The sequence below is a fragment of the Archocentrus centrarchus genome, chromosome 10 (assembly GCF_007364275.1).
Source record: "Archocentrus centrarchus isolate MPI-CPG fArcCen1 chromosome 10, fArcCen1, whole genome shotgun sequence".
NCBI classification, from domain to species: domain Eukaryota; kingdom Metazoa; phylum Chordata; class Actinopteri; order Cichliformes; family Cichlidae; genus Archocentrus; species Archocentrus centrarchus.
In genome coordinates this window covers 7817679-7838284 of record NC_044355.1, presented here as the reverse complement: position 1 = coordinate 7838284, position 20606 = coordinate 7817679, and the positions used below count along the sequence as shown (strand labels likewise).

General features: G+C 39.5%; 1 protein-coding gene and 1 non-coding gene across 3 annotated transcripts; both read right to left on the bottom strand.

The window, feature by feature from the left end:
• Positions 1 to 2388: 2388 nt before the first annotated feature.
• bod1l1 (biorientation of chromosomes in cell division 1-like 1) lies at positions 2389 to 18919 on the bottom strand. Of its 2 annotated transcripts, none has more exons than XM_030740233.1 (30): positions 18675 to 18919; positions 16897 to 17021; positions 16631 to 16821; positions 15706 to 16203; positions 15247 to 15396; positions 14941 to 15107; positions 14655 to 14766; positions 13583 to 13709; positions 13432 to 13492; positions 11538 to 13329; positions 11390 to 11460; positions 11132 to 11249; positions 9360 to 9473; positions 9235 to 9278; positions 9070 to 9121; positions 8911 to 8972; positions 8757 to 8832; positions 8502 to 8560; positions 8328 to 8403; positions 8005 to 8051; positions 7702 to 7864; positions 6998 to 7077; positions 6691 to 6802; positions 6240 to 6292; positions 6073 to 6145; positions 5868 to 5947; positions 5632 to 5728; positions 5235 to 5382; positions 4857 to 4928; positions 2389 to 3245 (listed from the first exon to the last, which is right to left on the bottom strand). In XM_030740233.1, exons 1-30 carry the CDS (start codon positions 18789 to 18791, stop codon positions 3110 to 3112), a joined length of 5073 nt encoding a protein of 1690 aa, XP_030596093.1. In that variant the 5' UTR covers positions 18792 to 18919; the 3' UTR covers positions 2389 to 3109. The 2 variants fall into 2 exon arrangements, with proteins under 2 accessions (XP_030596093.1, XP_030596094.1); XM_030740234.1 differs by having other exon boundaries at positions 14670 to 14766.
• A 467-nt stretch (positions 18920 to 19386) lies between these two features.
• On the bottom strand, positions 19387 to 19468 carry trnal-aag (transfer RNA leucine (anticodon AAG)). The gene has a single exon. It is a non-coding gene; the product is annotated as a tRNA-Leu (tRNA).
• Between the last annotated feature and the right edge of the window lie 1138 nt (positions 19469 to 20606).

Genomic DNA, 20606 nt, shown 5'->3' with positions numbered 1-20606 from the left:
AACTATCATTGTGGCCACCTTTATTTTTACTGTGAAAAATTCAAATGCGAGATTTATAAAATAGGATTTCTACACTGTTTTATGTCTGATTTTACTTAGTAAAAATGTGAGTAGTCGTGTTACAGATCAGCATCAGTTCAAAGATAACAGAACAACACTACTATCATCTCATGGCCACTTTATTAGGTACACATATTGAGCTGTTTGCAAATATTTAGTCAGCCAATCACATGGCAGCAACTCATTGCATTTAGGTGTGCAGACATGGTCAAGATACTGCTGCTTAGCATGTCCATCTCTTTATGACCACAATGTACCCATCTTCTGATGGATGCTGCCAGCAGGTTAACGTGTCATATCACAAATCTCAGATCCTCCCAAACTGGTTTCTTGAAGATGAAAATGATTCCCTGTACTCTACTGGCCTCCACAATCCCCAAATCTCAATTCAATAGAGCACCTTTGGGATGTGGTGGAACGGGAGATTAACATCATGGACACGCAGCCGACAAATCTGCAGCAACTGTGTGACGCCATCATATTGATATGAACCAATATCTGGGGAATGTTTCCAGCACCTTTGTTAAATCTGTGCTGTGAAGAAGTAAGGCAGATCTGAAGGTGAAAGGGGGTTCAATCTGGTAGTAATAAAGTAGAGATTCACCTTAAACTTGAAAGAAGAAATAGAATTGTTGCACTTTTTAAACCTCTTAGATGTTATAAATCAGAGAGCATCTGTTAATGTCTAAATTCATTTAGCAGCTGATTGTTAAAAGCTGGTTTATGTTTTTGTCTTTAACCACTGATGGATTCAAGATATTAAAAAAAAATTTTTTTTAATCACACACTAAGTTTTGTTGTAGAAGGTTGAATGAAACAGAGTTGTAACTAATTATTTCATTATTTTTCTATTGCATGATTTTTTTTTTAAATTTGTAACCAGCATTCCAAAACCTAAAAAAGAAAAAAAATCATACTCTCCTGTATGATAAAGACCACAAATATCAATTATTTAACTATTTGTTTCAGCTATTGTAATATAGTATGTTTTCTAGTATGGTTCTTTTATCTTGTAAAAATCAATATTTTGTGCACAGTCCCTGAAAATAAAGAATAAAACTAACAGATCTGGAAATTTTTAGTGAACAAAGCAGCTCGTACTTGAGTTACACGATGAAATTAAAATGATTTCTGATCTCACACTGGCTGCCACCTGACAGCGCGCTCAAAGCCAGAAACTGAAACAAGCACCAACCATCTGCTGCAGTTATGGATTCGTTTTGGCAAACTTGACTTGCGATTATGAACCGAGACTCCTGTTCTCCCAGGATGTGGAAAAGTACTGCAGGTACAGCAAACATCTAAAACGCAGGTCAACATCTGCTCAGATTTATGCAGCAGCAGCAGCTCAGTAAGCAGATCTAGACGATTATTTTCTAAAAAACTTATTCTGAATGTGAGGTCCGTGCTTTTCATCCCTGTCATCAATAAAACCTGATGCTTATAAATCTGCCTCAAATATTTAGTTGATATTCAGCCACAGCAAAAGCTGCTAAGCAAATATAAAAATTATTTTGGACTACAATGCAAACGACTATAATAAAAATGACGTCTCAAGTTGCTCCAGTGGCATCGGAGAGTGAAAGGAGCGCTGTGTGTCTGCCAGACCTGGTGGCTAAATGAAAGCTGATCCAAACCTTTAAAGGAGAGTCGTTGGGCTAATATTTTAATGCTTGGATTGCAGCACCAGGAAATACCTGAGAGAGGTACACCTTTAAGGAATCAAATTTAGCCATCCGCAGGAATGGTTGGAAAACTTCAACCAGAGAACTCCAGATTTCTGCAACCTCTCTCTCTGCGGCTCCTGAAGGTTCAGGTGCAGCGATTAGAGCCCCCTAACATGTTAATGATGGTGGAATATTTCACTCCGAGTTTGTCAGTTTTATCCCCCATTAGCAGACAGGAATGTCCTCTCCTCTTCTCCTCTCTGAGGTGATTGGTTCTTGTCTCAGGCTATTTACACATCACAGACAGCACATCCATTTCAGAAACAGAGGAGATAACGTTTGAGACATAATATGGGTGAATTAATAAAAATCTGTATATTCTGCTGTGTGTTATCTTTCATAAACACAGACTGCTGCGCAGAGCTGTGTGGTTGGGCTTCCCTTTGCGGATATACTGCTTGTTTCTTGGAAAAAGAAAAATCTTCTAAGCTGCAACTGAAAAAAGAAATAAGGTGTTTGTTTTAATCAGCTGGATTAACTGCAACCCTGAGAAAATAGAGATAATAAAATATTGATTTGTAGTGCTTTTAATGTGGCAAGGGAACAAAGTGTGAATTTAAATGATGAAATGCAAGAAAAAAATATATTTCTCATGGATTATTTAATATATATATAAAAAAAAAAAAAAAAAGTTGAAAAGCCTGCTTTACATTAATACATTACACACTGACAGCTAATTGTGTAACAATAAAAATAATCAGATGGCCTCCATTTAGTAAGTAAAAACCAGAACTTTGTCTGCAGCAAAAAAAAAAATGTCACAAGAGACTCTTCATGTTCCGTCTCATCTTTCTTGTCTTTAACTAACAGAGTTATCATCAATTTAAATGGGAAATATAAAATAAAAAATATCACATTTTTAAAACAAAAACCTGGGAGCAAAACATCTTGTTTCATTCACAGAATGAAAATGTACTTATTCACAAATGGCCGATTTCTATGTACAACTGTGTACATGAGACGCAATCTGGCCTCTGCAGACTTCACCCTCTTTATCTCAAAGCACAACTTGGCTGCACATTAGGCTTCTGATTGGTCTGAAATACTCAGCGGACATTACTGAATAAATGGCAAAATATGAAGTCTGATCCAAACCATATGTGTGTAGAGCTGCAGAAGGTATTCTGGGGGATTCTTACACAGATCCTCAGGTTTACACTCAACCATCAGAGGAGAGTGTATAATACTATCCAGAGCTCTCCGATATCTGCAGCCAACCGAGCAGAAACAGCTTTACGTGCTAAATGACTGCAGAGGCGCTTCGAATATGGAGTGTAAAAACAACACTGCTGGGGCAAACCGGTGCGCCGCTGTCAAACATCCTAGCGTTTGGCTCTCTTGGAAGGCGGCTCCTCTGATTTCTGTCCTCCCCGCGTTCGCACCGCAGGAGGGCTGGTCTCCCGCTTACGGCCCCCTTTGGCCACAGCTGCCGCTGCCGCTGCCTGGCCCCTTGTCCCGCTGCAGGGGGAAAACAAGGCGCAAGTGTCAGTCCATTTGTCGAAGAGTCATGTTCATGTTAAATATATGGTTATGTGGAGAAAAGTGGTGCAATATTTAATGTGTGTAGAAACACTGGTGCTTGTTCACATAGCCTTTGGATTTATTAAAAAAAATAAAATTAAAATACTAGAAACAGATTTAAAAATAGGAGAAAAAAAAAACACAGCAAGGAACTGAGGATGTGTAAAGAGAAGTCTGCATCCATAAACTGAGCAGTTTAAGTGTCGAGGATTAAATTAGGACCAAGACTTGAACTCTACTGGATTACATTTATTTTAAAGTGTAAATGATGAAAGTCAAGCACAGGCTGGTATAAAAAATGATCCATAAATGCTAAGAAACAAAAGAAGTTTTGAATTTACTGTGTAAAAAATGAGTTTGAACAAGTGCTCAGTTTACAGTTTGTATCAACAAAAATATCCAATCATTTCCCCCCTAAATGAAGGTTCTTTTCTATGAAGGTTTTAAAGTTTATCTATTTTCTTTTGAATTCATAATCTAAAACTAATATAATTAGTTGATTTATAAATTCAGTGATAAAATCAAAAATAATGTTTTTTCCTCACAAAATGTCCAAGTTTCTTATTACTAATGCAGCAAATTATGTTAATCGATCATCATTTCACTTTTTTTTGTTCGTTTAAGTGATGGGGCATCGTGATTTATAATAAAATACTAAAAACATGTTTTTCTTTTCATCACTGGTCAGTTTTTGATCTCTTTTGCTATACTGTGTTCATAACGAGTCTCCTTTTAGTGGAAATTAATGTTCAAAATATATAATATATAAAATGTCCATAATATTTAGGTGTTCATTTTCTTGCACTTTGACATGTCTGCAAATTGAATATTTAATGATAAAATAACTAATTTAAATATTTAATTTAAAAAAAATTACTAAACCATAGAAATTAAGTAAAAAAAATTGCTAAAACATCTATTAAATTTTACAAGTAAATACTATTTTCCACTAAATAAATGAGGACTTTTACAGTGCAAATCATTAAAAGGTCAATTTATCAGATACTCTGAGCCAGAAATCACCAAACCTTCCAGTTTTATTTTTGTCTATTATTACAGAACATTTTATTCCTGAAAACTTGGAGAAATTTGATTTTTTTCTGGCCGCTGACTCCATTTTCAGATTATTGAAGGAATTAAAACAGATCCAAAAGCCCTGCTGCAAAAACCTTTGACTCTAATGTGTCAACATGACAGAAGGACGGGAAAAAAAAAAAAAAAAAATCTGGCTTTATACATGTTCAGATTTCTGTTCTGGAAACGTTTGCACATTGGCACATATTTACATAGATAATGCCTCATTTGGAAACTGAAACATATACTAATTTGGACAAATTAGTATTATTATCATCATTTTATTACTCAATTACATACTGAACTCTTCTTACCACTGTTTGATGTGCTTTTCTTTAACACAACTCAGGCTCTGCAGACTTATTTTTATTTTAGGAGCTAATAAGTGAAAAACATCTTGAAATTCCAGGAAATCTTTTGGCAAAATGTTTTTCACAGAGCGGCGAGCGGCCAGCAGCTCGCTCTGAAGCTCACCGTGTGCCAGCTGCGGTCTCCTCTTTACCGTTCTGTCGGCTTGCCCGGGTGGATGGTTTACTTGGCTTGTTTCTGAGGAACAGTAAAAAGAAAAATACAAAACAACGGTTGTTGCTTTAGTACTAAATCTCTCTTGATTTTTATTTAATATGATGTGACAGCGGTGATGCCTTCTGGGTGCAAATATTCAGCTCCAAAACGATCAAGTGCTCATTCATGAACACTGGAGAAGCAGGTTTCCAGTTCAGGTGAATTTTATTGCTCAGCATTAAATAATAATTGTTCGTTTTTATCCTATTTGCAGGTTTTCTGGCAACGTCTGTGTTTCAGTGTTACTGGAACTCTGAAACTTAAACCATTAGATAGGATTTAAATTACCTTTCAGCCTCCAGGCGAGATGCCAACCGTGTTGTGGCTCTAGTTGCAGTTTCTTTTCCCTCCTCTCCTTCTTTCTCACCTTCTTCCTCCTCCTCTTCTTCATCATTCTGCTCACTTTCTTTCTCGTCTGCTTTTCTGACCTTTTTATCTGAGAGAGAGAGAGAGATGACAGTGTTGCAAGAATTATGGGTTTCATATCAAAAGTCGGTCAAATGTTGTTCTAAAGATAATAAGATGGAGCTACGAAATACTTTCATATACAGTTTTTAGAAAAGGTCTAAAAGTATAAAACACTCCTCCACAGCACTGAGATGGGAAATAATTGTATATCCTACTATCACATTAACTCCATAGTGACTTTTTGGCTCAATTTAAATCAGATTTTAAAGCTCCTCACCTGAATCCTCTGCAGCAGCTGCCTTCGATGGCCGTCCCCTCCGACCAGACCTCTTTGGAGTCGTCTCTTGGTCGTCTTGCTGTTGCTCTTCCCCACCCTTGGGAGAGTTTCAATAAGTCAGTGAATGTACACTGGCAACTGTTTAAAGGTGAGACTGAGGTAAAAAGTCCTTACACAAACACCCGCGTCAGTATGAAAAGTATAAAAGGTATGCAAATACATAACATTACACATACGTCTTCAGTGTTTTTCTCACTGCAGCTCTCCTCTTTTACATCCTCGTGACCGTCTGGCTGACTCACAGAGGGGGAACAGCCTGAAAAAAAAACACAAAGACTCAACTGAAGATCCGTCTGTGGATCAACCAGTACTCCAGCAGTTCTTACATTTTTAAAATGAATCACTGTGGTAATTACACAATTAGTCTGTGTGCTTTCTCACCACTGTCTTTGTCAGGCTCACTTTGCTCCTGTCCGCTGTTGTCCTGCACCCCCTCCTCCGGAGCCTTGGCTTCCTGCAAAACAAAAAGCAACTTAGATGAAGGTGACTAAAAGGGTAGTGAATGTAAACTGGGAGGGGAGCAAGTACAGACTGCAATGTAATCTCACCTCCACACAGTCCTCCATTTCCTCGGATTCCTTTGTCTCCACTGTTGGTTCACCTGAAATAATGATTGATCAAAATGTATGAAAAAAAATTTTCATTCACAGATAAGATTAAAAAAACAAAACAAAGTATTTTAAAGCTCACTCATTTCCAGCCTTCATTTAGCACCAATTTTTCAAATTTATCAGTCATTAACAATAAAAAGGATTCAAGTAAGAAACAAATACCAACTTCTTGTTTGTTTAACCTCTCTGAGAAAAAAGTTGGTAAATTCTTGGTATGAAAAGCTCTTGAAGTTTGGCCCACTGGTGGGGGTCCACATAACTACACATGTTTGAGCACTTCAGGTAAGCTTATTGGTCAAGTTCTAGTGGGTTTCTACACAAGTACAAAGACAGTTTGAAGAATGAGAAGAAGTGAACTGCATACATGTGATCTGAAAAACAAACTTACTGGTGTCAGTAGTCTCGTTGCAGTCGGCGCTTGCTGCTCCTTCACAGTCCTCTGGAGCAGAAGACTGCAGACTCGCCTCGCTTTTAATTGGTTCATTTTCCTCTTCAGTTCTCTAAAAATAGGAAACAGCAGCCAAAAAAAAAAAAAACTCTTAATATATGCAACAAAGTATTTGATTATTGCTGCCTTAGAGGGCATAAAAACATCACAGCTAACTAACAATGTCACATGAGAAATAAAGGCAGTGCAGCTGTAACAGTTCAACAGGTACTATTACATATTACAGACACAGATTTTCTGCACTCACCTCTTCTGTCTCTGCTGGTTCGAGTGCGGAGGTTTGGTCAGAACTTTCCTCGACTTTTTCTTCATCTTCCTTCTGATTATCTGAGGTTCAAAACAAAAATCAGCAAAAATCAAAGAAAAACTGACAGCTCGTTTTGTACATTATTTTATAATTTTGCAATATGAAGCTAAATTCCTCAGCAACCTAATATATACATTTTTCTTGTACTTACTGGACATGTTATTAAAGGGGATCTATTACGCCCAGCTGCATTATTTTTATTATTGGACTCTACTAGAGTAGTTTGGCATGATTCACAGTGCAAAAAAATCTTTATTTATCTTATACTTAAACAACCAGTTATTTTAGCTCCCCTGCTGCTCCCTCTGAGTCATCTTTCACAAACACAAGTTTTGAATAAGGTAGACCTGCTGTGCCGATCTTTAGCATGAGCATCCCCACTGTGACAGAAAATATATATGACAGAAAATAAAAGAATAATAGGTCCCATGTAGCCATGAAGCTAAAGATAAATGAATCTGATGAAGCTGTTATAGTCCCACATAAAGTCTATCAGCGTTTTTCAGCTGTGTTCAGTTTGGTTGTTTAAGGCCAAAGCCATTTCTACAGCATGCAGCTTTTTTTTTTTTTTTTTTTTTTCTCCTTTCAGACAATTTTCTTTTAACACATTAACAATAAACACTAATCTAAAGTGAGCAGGTTACCAGCTGTGGCTTCTTTGCCTGCCGATCGTCTCCTCCTGCGGCTCGGAGGCTCCTCTGGCTTCTCCGGGTCTTTCGATTCGTCTTTCGTCGCCTCCTCGGGAGTTTTGGACGATCGCCGCCTGCGAGGGGTTTTTACATCCACAATCTTCTCCTGCTCAGTGTCCTGGAGATGAAAAGCAAAGCAAAAACATGCATTTTTAGTGTACTTTAAAAACCAAACAAACAAAAAAATGATGATTTCAGAAGAACAAGAACCAGATTTCCAGGTACATTATTTATGATAGAGGTGAAGTGAATATTTACCTCAGCAGGCAGCTGCTCTTTACTTTCTTTTTCATTCACCTCCTCACCTGATGTGTTAAAGAAACACAGATTAATACATTATTTCAATAGATTGCGACAGTTATACAACAAAATTCACACCAGAGCAGTTACACATAACCTGCTGGAAGGACGCTCTTGTTTGCTGATTGTATTAAAAGTGTTACCATTAACCCAGTCAGTGCCTTCAGCTACCTTTTTTTTTTTTTTTTTTTTTTCTTTAAACAAATCACCCTTTTTCCAAAATCTAACAAATTTCTTTACATTTTGAAATTTGGTTCAGAAACAAATCTCAGCTGCTGTACCAGATTCTGTCACTGCTGCAGATCTCTGACAGGACAGCTTTCGTTTCCGCCTTCCTCTTCCCTCTGTTTTCTCCTCCTATAGAACACAGAGAGTGGGGTACATTAGCAACACATTCACTGTTGCACATTTATGAGCTGATCTTTATAAAAAAAAAAAAAACTGTTGGGAGTTACCTTTTCTGACAGATCTGAGCCCTTTTCATCTTCTTGGCTGTCTGTGCTGGAGACATTACCTGGAAATTTCAAAACAAGCAGCAACAACTGAGATTAAATGTAAAGGACCACCGTGTGTAGTGGAGAAATAAGGACTGAGCATTGAGCATGTAAAACCTAAAATTTCATCCTCTTTAAAGCATTTTTCTGCTGGCATTCATCAAACCAGAAACAGCAGTGTAAACTCAATCAATAAATGTGAATAATTTCACTCACTGATTTGTGTGACTAGTTCAGATGTAGGTTCAGCTTCTCTGGCATCCTCAGTCTTGTCTGGAACACTGGTTTCCATCTAAACCAACAGATGCAATTAAATAGTTAAGGATGAGTCACATGTGTGAGTGAGCATGGCTAAAGGCTGAACACTTACAGTCTGTGGATCACTTTTCTCTGCTGAGACATTTTCTTCCTCGGTCTTACTCTCAGCTTCACCTAGTGGCGGAAAAAAGAAGGTGGTTAAAAGGGCTGCCTTTGAAAAATATTCTTAATAAATTTATCTTTAATACTCAATATATGTCGACAAACTCACTGTTATCTATCGCCATCTTGGCCTGATCCTCCTCACCCTCTGCCTCCTCTGCCTATTGTTGAAATGAGATGACTGAGTTAGAGTTGTACATACATAAAAATACACAAAAATATAACAAAGTAAACTGTTAAAATGTGTTTCAGGGCAGTGTGAATCATTACTCACCTCGAGGTTTGTCTTTGTGACTGCATCATCTGGCTCTGGTTGTTCTTTATGATAAGATGCAGAGTTAATAGTCAGCCAAACACACCACTGTATTCTTCTCTGCAGCAACTTATTGCAGCACTCACCTTGTTCACCGGGAATTTCTGAAACGTGTTCAGCGGTGTTGGAAACAACAGTCAGTGTGTTTTCCTCTGTGCTTCCTGTGGATTCTTCTGCTTCAGACACAAGAGCAGCAGCAGCTGGAAAATGAATAAAGTAAAAAAACAAAAAACAAAAAAAAGCTATGACACTGATGTAAAACAAAATATGTTTGAGCTGCATTAGAAAGGAAGAAGCAGGAAGGGCTGTTTTCAAACTGTACACTCACTCACTCACCCACCCACTATAGTATTTACAAAAATAATGGTCACACCAGCTACTGAGGCCTTTTGCACATTGTTTGCATGCAAAGTTGCTAATTTTGCATCAACAAATGACAGAACACTGGCCACCGCACTGAAGGACTCAACAGCCCTGCTGTTTTTGGATAAATACACATCGCTTTTAAAATTAAAAGAAAAATGTATTGGAACACAAATCTGCACATGTGCAATCATAAATACTTGAACTGAAATCTATCCACCTACACAAGGATGATAGGGACTGCCACTGCAACTACACAACCCAGTCTCAGCAGCAACAAAAGCAATTATTGTATTTTAATCCAAACTGTGGTCTTTTTCTACGTATATAAAACCAAGTCATTTTGAACTTGGGTCTCTGGTGCGCACGGAGAAACAATTCACTCCACGGCCATCCCTTCCAACCCCAGATATGGACCTTCTTGCCTTTTAAAAGTGTAAAATATTGATTTTATGTATGTGGACACAAACATGAGGACAGACAGATGAAAAATCACGTTCAGTGACACAAAGATTCTGTTGTGAAATCGACAGATCAGAGGTTGTGACTATTAGATGAACTGCCAGGAGGCTGTTTTACTAACCCTTCAAATCATTCAAATTTTTTTTTTTTTTTTTAACATTAGCAGTTGCTCCACTGTTATAGGTCACATGCGGCAACCTATCCAACTACTTAATGTATTGTTTAACAAGCTACTAAATGATCAAATATGGTTCTGCTTTGCATTTCATTATTTTTGTTTCTTTTTTTTGAAAATTAACACTGCTGCTCAGGCAGAGGAGGAAATGTCTAATGAGTGCATTACATTAGGTCCACATCTAATGGCTTTATTGTCTGACCACAGACAGATATCACCACTGACACAGTGATGACTGCTACTTTTAGTCAGGCATTATATAGTGGATAAAAGTTACAGCTGAGATTTCACTAAAAATGGCTCCCACACTACATGGTGTACGTGCAGGGGGAGGTGACCTCGTTGATGGGGCACAACCTAGAATTATCACCCCTTCACTGTATTCTGGAAGCTGAAGTGGATAGTACACAGAACACCCATAACACTAAAATGACAGGAATATGCCTACATGCTGCAAGGAAGGCCATCCTTAAGTTCTGGATATCACAGGATGCCCCCACATTGAGTGACTGGTATAAGGAGCTCTTCAGAATTCTCCCACTGGAAAAACTAACCTACAGACTACGGGATTTTTCAAGATATGGAAACCAGTCCTGGACAGACTCGACCCCACAGGCCTGAACTTTACAATTACATAGGGGTTCACATGCCCCCCCCCCCCTTTTTTTTGTTTGTTTTGTTTTTTGTTTGTTTTTCATGCTTGTTGGATGGTGATGACCTACTGTGTGTTCTGTTGAAAGTGTTCATGTTGAAGATGGGGTGTCTCTATATATGTTAGAACTAACAAATGTGTATGCATTTACTCAGAGAACCTTAATAAAAATATCTTATATATTTAAAAAAAAAATAAAAGTATACCCTCTTCAAGTGGTACTGCCGGTGTCTTATCTGGCTGCATTTCAGGAAGTGTTTCAGCACTTTCAGCTTCTTCCTCATTTGAGGGAGCTTCACATTCATCTGCGATAGTCTCATCCTCCTACAAGACAAACATTTTAGAATAAGAACTTAGAGAAAAAATTATCCTTTTGTTAGAAAACATATTCTTGGTCTGTGAAAACGGTGAAAACGTTTTCTTGAATGACAAAGAATTATTTTGCACATGTGGCATGTATTTACCTGTGGAGCCAACATCTCAGAGGTTTCAACATTTGAAGTGTCCATTTTTACCTCTGTGTTTTCTGACTCATCTGTAAAGAGATGCATGGTTAGCTTTGGTTCATTCTGACTTGCTTATAGAGCCAATAATACACAGTTTGCCACAAACCTGCAATGTTTGATTTTCCATCAGCAAGCTCATCGGTTTGTTGAGATGCTGGTGAAGGCTCAGCAGCTGTAAACTCAGTTTCAGCAGCTGTTTCCTCTTCCATAGGAAGAAGCTGCTCCTCTTCAGCTGTAGTTGTCTCTACTGGATGTGGGGCGGGTGGATTAACTGCTGACTCTGCCCTTGTTTCTTGACACAGTAAGCTAGTGGACACTGTGCTGTCGGGATCCATGGAGAGTAGGGTCAGAGCTGCCTCTTTCATCTTCATATCAGCATCCTGAAGCGCCATCTCTGATGTCACATCCTCTCGATTGTTCTCAGGTGGAAGTCTTGCCTCTGCTGACGTGCAGACGTCCATAAGCGTCAGCAGGGCGTCAGCCTCTGCAGGCACAGCTGGCATCTCGCAGAGGCGTGACTCCGTCTCTCCCTCGGGCGGCTCAGGGGTGATGTCGCTTAAAGCATCGCAGGTATCATCTGAGAACAACGTGGTGACAGTGGTGGTGATGGGCTCAGAGTCTGTGCTCGTGTCTTGAAGAAGAGGTTGTTTATTCAGTGGCTCATCCGTCTCAAGAGTCAGAGAGGAAACCGAAAAGGATTTATCCAACTTTTCCAGTTTCTCCTCTCTTGGCACTTTCTCTTCCTGACTCTCATCTTTCTTTTCTGAAATTTTATCCTTCTTCTCCAGCTTTTTCTTTGCATTTTTGTCTGATCTCTCCTGTGAAGATTCTTCAGAAACTTTGCTCTGGTCTTTTGCATTTCCCTCTTTTTTCTTCTCCTTTGTTGCTTCAGGTTTGCTGGTGCATCCACCACCTGCACTTTTTACTTCCGGACTGTGAACTCTCTTCTCTGTCTTTAACAACAATGGAGTCTTTGCCTCCTCTTTGGATTTTGATTTAGACCTTTCTAAAATTTTTCCTTTTTCTGTTGATTTGACCCTTTTTGGATCTTTGTCACTTTCAGAGCTTGACTTGTTTAACTTCTGGTTGTCTTGATCTGCTTTTGGTTTTTCCTTCTCACTGTCTTTACTATCGCTTTTAGATTTTAGTTTTTCTCCTGGCCTGTCCTCACTGTGGCTCTTTGGCTTTTTCATGACTTCCTTGGAGTGTTTCTCTTTTTTCTTGCTGCTGTTTGACTCAGGCTCCATGTCGGATCGATCCTCAGAGGAACCTGCAGAATCTGGGCGAAGCAGCTGCTTGAAATCGCTTTTAACTAAAGTTTTCTCTCCTTTGACCTTTTCCTTTTCTTTGATCTTATCTTTGTCCTTATTTTTATCCTTCTCTGCTTTGACCGCCTCCACAGTCTTCACCTTCTTTGGTTCTTTAGAACCTCCCTCCTCAGAAACACTTTCACACACCTTTCCTTCTCTTACAGTTCCTGCCATCTTCTTCTCAGTTTTGATCTTGGGCTTCTTCTCCCCTTTCTCTTCGGAGGATACTTTGACAGCAGTGCCTTCCTTCTGCTGAGATTCATCCACCTGATGTTCAGATTTTTTCTCCTGCTTCTGTTTGAGCTTGGCACGTTCATCAGACAAGCTACGTTCTTTCTCTTTGCGTTCTTTGTGAGACAGACGGTCAAATTTCCCAACTGAACGTTGTCTGAGAGCCTCTTGGGAGCCTTGCTCCAGCTCCAATATGAACGAGTGTGTTCTGCCTTTGTCAGATATCTTCTTTGTATCACTGGAATCTTCCGAGATGCTGCCGCTCATCCCTCTGTGTCGCTCCTCAGAACACGTAGGTTCCGACAGATTTTTCATCAGTTTATGTTGTGGGGTCTTTGAGGTGGCAGATTTTACTTCCTGTTTAATAAAATAAATAAAAATACAAAAGTTACAACTCACCAATCCACGATGAAAAAAAAAACCTGTTGCCTGAAATCAGTTTGGTAGCTTTTTACATACTGCTTTCTTTAAAATGTCTCTCGTGTCTCCTTTCTTCTTGCTTGAAACATCTCCCTCTTTCCTGAAATGGTGAAATAAATATATGCATTTCAGTATATAATACAAAAAAAACCCTAAATATTTGCTTGTGATTAACATCTGCTTTACACACCTTGAGTCTAGTTTTCTCTTCCTGTTGAGAGCCATTTTTTTCTCCAAAACTTTCCTTTCTTTGCGGGCTTCTTTGGCTCCAGGGCCTTCGAGCACACTAGAGTCTCCACTCTTCTGTTTTTTGTGATCTGTGGAGGATATTAAGCCTTATAAGTCATGCAGGGGCTACAAGTGCACAAAGTCATCTCCATGAGAATGACAATACATGTTACAGAGTTTGTGATGTAGAAGTCTGAACTAAACATGCCTCCATTTCCCTACAACATCCAGAAAACTGAACAGGTTGGAAAAACATTGTGATCATCCCAAACAGATCAAGGGGAAACTAAATTTGTAAACACAAATATAACTTTATTAAAAAATTCACTTTTTGTGCTGTAAAAACGTAATATTCCCCCACTGTTATGTACAGTCATGTGAAAAAGAAAGTTTTTACATGACTGTAACCCATCCTGTGAATAATTAAGTCCACCCCATAGTTCAACAGCTTGTAGAATCACGTTCAACAGCAATTTCTCTCATATCATTCAGGAGGAATTTGCTCTGAGGTTTGTAGGCATTCATTTATGCACAGATCTCTAAAGGTCCTGCCACAGGATTTCACTGAGGCTGAGGTCTGAATTTTGACTGGGCTATTGCAGCACCTTGATTCTTTTCTTTTTGAGTCATTCTTTTTTTAGATTTGCTGGTTTGCTTGGGATTTTTGTCCTGGTGCATGACCCAATGTCAGCTAAGCTTTAGCTGTCCCGACAGATGGGCTCACATTTTCCTGTAGAATACTCAGGAAGAGGACAAACATTTACTTTTATAGAGGGTGGTCACACTCGCTGATGATAAATCAATCAAGTGCATTGATTACCAGCACCTGGCTGCTATTTACTCCCTTAATTTCTATGGAAGCGGTAAGAGTATACCTAATTTTTTTAACAGGACTGCATAGAGCCCTGTGAAAACTTTTTTCAAATGACTGCAGCATGCAGCAGGACTAAAACACACTAAAATACACTGAACTAAAACAATGGAATAGACAAGATGAAAAAACACTGAAGCACCACAACAGTGTAAGCACTGACAGCAGACAGTAAAACCTTGTTCTTCAGCCTGCGCTGCTTTCTGTTTACGCTTCTCTTCCATTCGCTCTCTGTTCTGTTGTCTCTTGAGTAGCCGTTCCTCTTTGTCCTTTGCCTAGAAGGACCACAGTTTGTTAAACAAATGTATTTAAAAGACAACATATGACACATTAAATCGTAATGTGTTAGGTCTATAACTGTCCATCAATCTAAGCTTTTCATTTAGCTGGAAAGAGTTTTTCATCTCTGCTGGAGCTGCACATGACATGTTAACATGTATACGGCTCACCGCAGATCTCCGACGTTCTTCCACGGTGATCTCATCATCTGAGTCGCTATAGTAACGGGAGTAGAGGAAGGGTTTGTGAACATAGGCCTTGCGACGAGGTTTACGCTCCTTGTCTTCATCTCCTGTGTCGCCAGCACCGTGTTTCTTTTCTACCCTTTCACCTTCATCTGGGAGAAGAAAAAAAACAACAAAAAAAACATGAGCGCATACAAAAATAAATATTTTAAAAATGCTCCAACTAATGTTGTGATAGTGATATTATTCAAAAACTTAAGCAAGAACAGAAAGCTCGCTGCTGGCAGAGACCATCAGGTGGAAGCTCGCCCTCTTCAGAAGAATCAGACAGCTGCTGCTCGTCTTCACTTTCCCCCTCAAATGATGACAGATCGCTGGTGTGGACAGAGCTCACTGTGATGTCACTCAGGCCTTCCAGGTCAGAGTCCTCCAAAGAGTATTCTGCAAGACAAAAGGTACTTCGAGGTTTTAAACTTCTTTTAAAGTAAGGTCAGATAAGGTAATGAAGTACAAAAGAAACCTGAATATCTTTTACATTAAATTAGATTAAGGATTCTCATAGTTGATACACATTCTTGTCTAAATAAGCACCCAATCGTGGCATTTTTGTTGTGTGAAATACTTTTAAAGTCATGCCCACCATAAGAAAACGCATATAAATTCCTTCACTGTGACAAATGGTTTTATCAGTAATGTGAAGTAGGTAATGGTAAATAAATACAAAAACAAACAAAGCCTGCTGCAGCTCACCTTCTTTTATCCTCTCTCTGGCTTTCTGTTTAGCCTTGCTTGTAGATTTCAGCAGATCATCATCCTGTTTCTCTTCTGAGGGTTTTCCACTGATTTTGCTTACAGCTTTGTCTTTCTCTTCCTCTGTCTGCTCCTGAGCTCCTGACTCCTCCTCTTCCGTTTTCACATCCTCCTTTAATCCCTCTTTTCCCAGTTCCATCTGTTCCTGTGTTTCCTCTGTCTTCACTTCTAATGCCTGAACCTCTGCCGATAGTTTTACTTCCTCTGCCTCGTCCAGTGGCTTTCCCTCTTGGTAACTGTCACCTTCCTCAACAACACTCATATCCTGCTCACTCTCCTCCACCACCCCCTGCATGGACTCATCTGCAGCTTGGCTTTTACGTGCTTTTTCGGTTGCTGAGCTGGCTCTGACGCTAGCTTCCTGGTTGAGAGAAGTTATGGTGTCCAGGATGGACATGGCGTTGATGGCAGCAGTGGTAGTTGGCGTCGATGTTGAGGCTGTGAACATGAAATGGCAAGTGTTACGTGTCTCTGTCATATTTATACAGCTATAAAGATGGATGTTCATATTAAGCATGCACAAAGTTTCTAATGTTCAGGTTATTGAGGTCAGGCACTCAGCTCTGCCTGTGTGTGCGCAGAAGCCCGACTCATCTGTGGGGCAGCCATTCTTAATTCAGAAAGGTGAACTGAGGGGTAGCACAAAGGTCCAGTATAAGAGAAATAAAGATTTTTGAACTGTGAATCATGCAAAACTACTAGTAGAGCCCGAGAGTTCAGTAGACACCAGCCAAAGGCTGACCCCTGCATCCTGACTTTCTTATGAAGAGAGAAACAGAATCATCTTTTTTTCAGTAATCAAAGTCAGAATGACATGCAATCAAGCATGGCATATGCAAATGATCAAAACTGAAATGCTGTGTACCCTGCTCAGGAATGCTGCTGTCTGGTTTGGTCTCTGTTAAAGGCAGAGGGGCTGGTGGCTCCTCAGAGCAGCTGCCAGGTGACAGAAATTCACGGACGACCCTCTCCACCTGTGGTCTAAAGATGTGGTTGATTTTGGGATCCACCACCTGGGCCACAATCCTGTCCACTCCCTGCTCCAGCATCCCAGATCTAAGAGACACAGTTTGCTGTAAGTCTGGGTAACAACAACATAGAGGAAGAGAAGAAGAACTACTTCTCACTTACTGCAGGACAAGCTGTCTGATGTTGTTTCTCAGCTGGTTTTTGTTCAAATGAGGGCTCCATGTGTGATTGGACAGGTGATTGGAGACAAAGTTGTCCACTCGTTGTTTCAGATTCAAGTAGGCTGGCTGTAAAAGATTTTATTGTTTCCATTATGAATGTTCCCACACACATCAACATGACTGTATGTGCAGATTAAATGCTGAAAACAAAATAAAGCTAACCTTTAAAAGGCAGCACTGGGTGTGATAAAGTCCTTTAGTGACAAAGCTGTCTTTAATTTAGCAATGGCAGCAGTACAGAAGAAATGCTCAGTTCATCATAGGAAGTTCCCCAGCAGACTAAGCCTATAGAAGCATAACTAATGCATGGCTCAGGGGCACGCCCATCTAAAAGCTTTATCAAAAAGGGAAAGTTTTAACCTAATCTTAAAAGTAGAGAAAATAGAAATCTGTCTCCTAAACTGTGCTTGTGCATACAGTTTACAACATTGGTGCTGCACATCATCATCATATCATCACAAAGACCATTCCTGATGATGTGACCCAAATATTTAGTCACCACATTTAAAACTTTATCTTCCAAATACAATGAGGGAAAAACTTACTTCCAGTCCTGTTTAGTTGATTACACTCATTACTATACTTTTTATGGGGTTAAATTCAATATCATACTGCAAACTATACCTTGAGGACACCCTGAGCAGCTGCTGCAAGCCGAGACAAAACAACCACATCTTCAACATGCATCAAATGATTAACAAGGCTCTCTCCCATCACACATCCAGTATTCTGCTTGTTTAGTATTTTAGAAAGATCACCCATATATAAGCTGAAATCCAAGAGGGGTGAAGAAGAGGGTGCAGGGAGGGTGGAGATGAGTGTCAGGGGTGAGTGTAACAGAAGGATAGCAGCAAGAGTGAAAGAAGGTTTACAAGATGGTAGTGAGAACTACTATGACGTATGAGACTGTGGCAATGGCAAAAAAAAAACAAAAAAACACACAGGAGGTAAAGATGGAGGTGGCAGAGTTGAAGATGGAAATGGCCAGAATGGACAAGATTAGAAATGAGTATAACACAGAGACAGTTCAGATTGAGCAGTTTTGGAGACAAAGTTACAGAGGCGAGGTTAAGATGGTTTGGACATGTGCAGAAGAGTAACAGTGGATATACTGGACAAAGGATGTTCAATTTGGAGCTGCCAGGCTGGAGAAAAAGAGGAAGACCACAAAGAAGATTCATGGATGTAACAAAGGCGGACATGCAGAGGGTTGTTATGATAGAAAAGAATACTAGGGATTGGGTGAGATGGGCGATCCGTAAAGGGGGCAGCCTAAGGAAGAAGGAGGTCCATATATAAGTTGAAAAGAACAGGTGACGAAAACGGTGTAGATGTATACTGGGACCTAAATATACTGGTACCTGATCATTCAGGACGTTGAGAAGGAGGATTTTAAAAAAGCAAAAAATTAGTTTGGCAGCCCTGACCTAGTCACTAAGCTGTATTTAAATTATTAGGTATGTAATGTAAATGGCTCACTAAATCGTGCTTTCTCCTCAAAATGAACCATAGCTCATTTTGTAGCCCCAAATTAAAATGAATGAACCGCCCCAGCTTTAGCTGGATGTGTTGTGGGTAGCTTCTGTAGCCAAGCTGAGACGCCAGTGTCAAAAAAGCTCCAACAAAAACACAGGTAAAGCACAAGAGATAGTTCCCTAAACACTAAACACTCATTTTAACTGTCTAATGATACGTCACAAGCATGCTTTCACGGGTTACCTTTGTATCAACGTCTGCCAGGCAGTCCCTCCGGAACTGGTCAAATAGTCCCTGCGTTTTTAAGTGATTTACGATCATTGAGACCAGCTGTGGGTCTCCAGGTGGTAACCCAGCCATGTCCCGATGTAGTTGGCTTAGAATTTGGTGACTAAAAGCGATAATACTGACAACACATCAGGCAAAATTCGACCAGAACGCACCAGCCTTCTGTTTACGGTTTGTGAAGTTCGAAGCAAGTGTGACTCGGAAGAATTTTCCGTCCTGTCAAAAGAAAACCCGAGCCGCTTCAGTTGAACCGGAAGAGCTCCAAAGGACGCTTCTCATACCAAAATAAAAGGGTCCGGGAATAAATATTTAACCAATTACGTTAATTTGTTATTAGTTTAGGCATATTTAAAAGGGCTCTGGTTGGTGTTCTTTCTCCATTGTTCATGAACGTTATGATATTCAGCTAAGCATACAGCTACTGAATTTTGTGCACCTTAGCCTATAAGTAGACACATTGAACACTTTATGTGTCGCTCCCTAGCGGTTTGAAACTGCATGGTATATTCAAACCTTGACGTTTGCAGGTAATTGTGTGTAATTTGTGTTTTCGAGTAACTGAATCAGCAACGAAACCGCTGGTGCTCCAAACTTTTATTTCAACGATAACGGTTAATTGGACCGTTTCATATGTAGAGCCAGGAAGAAAATGTGAGGACAAAATGTATGGCAGCGGTGGGATTCGAACCCACGCCCCCGAAGAGACTGGAGCCTTAATCCAGCGCCTTAGACCGCTCGGCCACGCTACCGTATAGTGCAGGGTTCATAAAGCTGAGTATATCTACGAATATACGTCCATATTTCTTATAGATCGCATTATTAAACCAATATTGTTTTGCTAGCAAAGGCTACCCAATAAACCCTACCTTCACGAAGACAGTAATAATCCTCTTATCTTGAAAGCTATGCTGAGATTATCATAACTGATACAGTTGTGGCCAGAAGATTACATCCACTCATCATGGGCATGACTGTCAGGGTAATTTGGGGTTAATGAGGTTTTTGAACTGTTCTTTTCCCAGGGTAGAACAATTATGCAGCACACATCTTTAATGACATTAAAAAAAAAAGAAATGGGTACACAAGCATTAATTTATCTTGGATTTTCTATAATCCACACAGGCTAAAATATATACATGCACTTAATATGTGGTGCTCAAGGTTCTACCATGTCTTTTAACTTGACAAGGCCAAAGCCTGTTAACCTTTTGTTAGTGGTCATGATTGACAACAATTGGTAGTTTCTCTTTGCCAGCAAAGAAAAAATTATTTGATAGCACTTACTGGATTGACCAACACTCAGAACAAAGGAAAAGTTCAAGGAACTCAGTGAAGATCTAAGGGGAACTGTCAATTTATATAAGTTAGGAAGATCTCTTGGAGCCATTTCTAAACAGCTGCAGATTCCAAGACCATCAGTTCAAACAACTCTACATAAGTACAAGTTATACAAATGTGTCGCCACTTTGCTGAGATCTGGAAGAAGACCTAAAATTGTTGCCTCAAATGAAATTGGTTAGGGTGTTTAGGAAAAAGTTTTACATCACCATGGACTGAGAGGGTACCAACCAAGAAAGAAGCCCCTGCTTTAAGTTAAACTGAAATTTGCAGCTGCCCACATGGACAAGCCACATGCCTTCTGAAGAATGCTTTATGGTGATATGAGACAAAGATTGAGCTATTTGGCCACAGTAATAAGTAGTAAGAATTATGTTGATGACTACCAAAAGCATTTGGTCGAGATGCAACTTTAACCAAATATTAGTGGCAGTGTATGTGTATATATACACACACACACTATTGACCCTGTGTGGATTAGAGAAAATCCTAAAATTCTAATTTTTGCACCCAGTTTTTTTTTTTTTTTTTAAAGCCATTAAAGATGCA

What these genes read in the sequence shown, in the direction of transcription:
- bod1l1 (XM_030740233.1), bottom strand. Translation starts at nt 18,791, where the DNA reads ATGGCTGGGTTACCACCTGGAGACCCACAGCTGGTCTCAATGATCGTA. An exon ending in CAGAGAGAGGATAAAAGAAG is followed by an intron (nt 15,397 to 15,705) that starts GTGAGCTGCAGC and finishes TTTGTCTTGCAG; the next exon opens with AATACTCTTTGGAGGACTCT. An exon ending in ACAAGGTTTTACTGTCTGCT is followed by an intron (nt 13,710 to 14,654) that starts GTCAGTGCTTAC and finishes TATCCTCCACAG; the next exon opens with ATCACAAAAAACAGAAGAGT.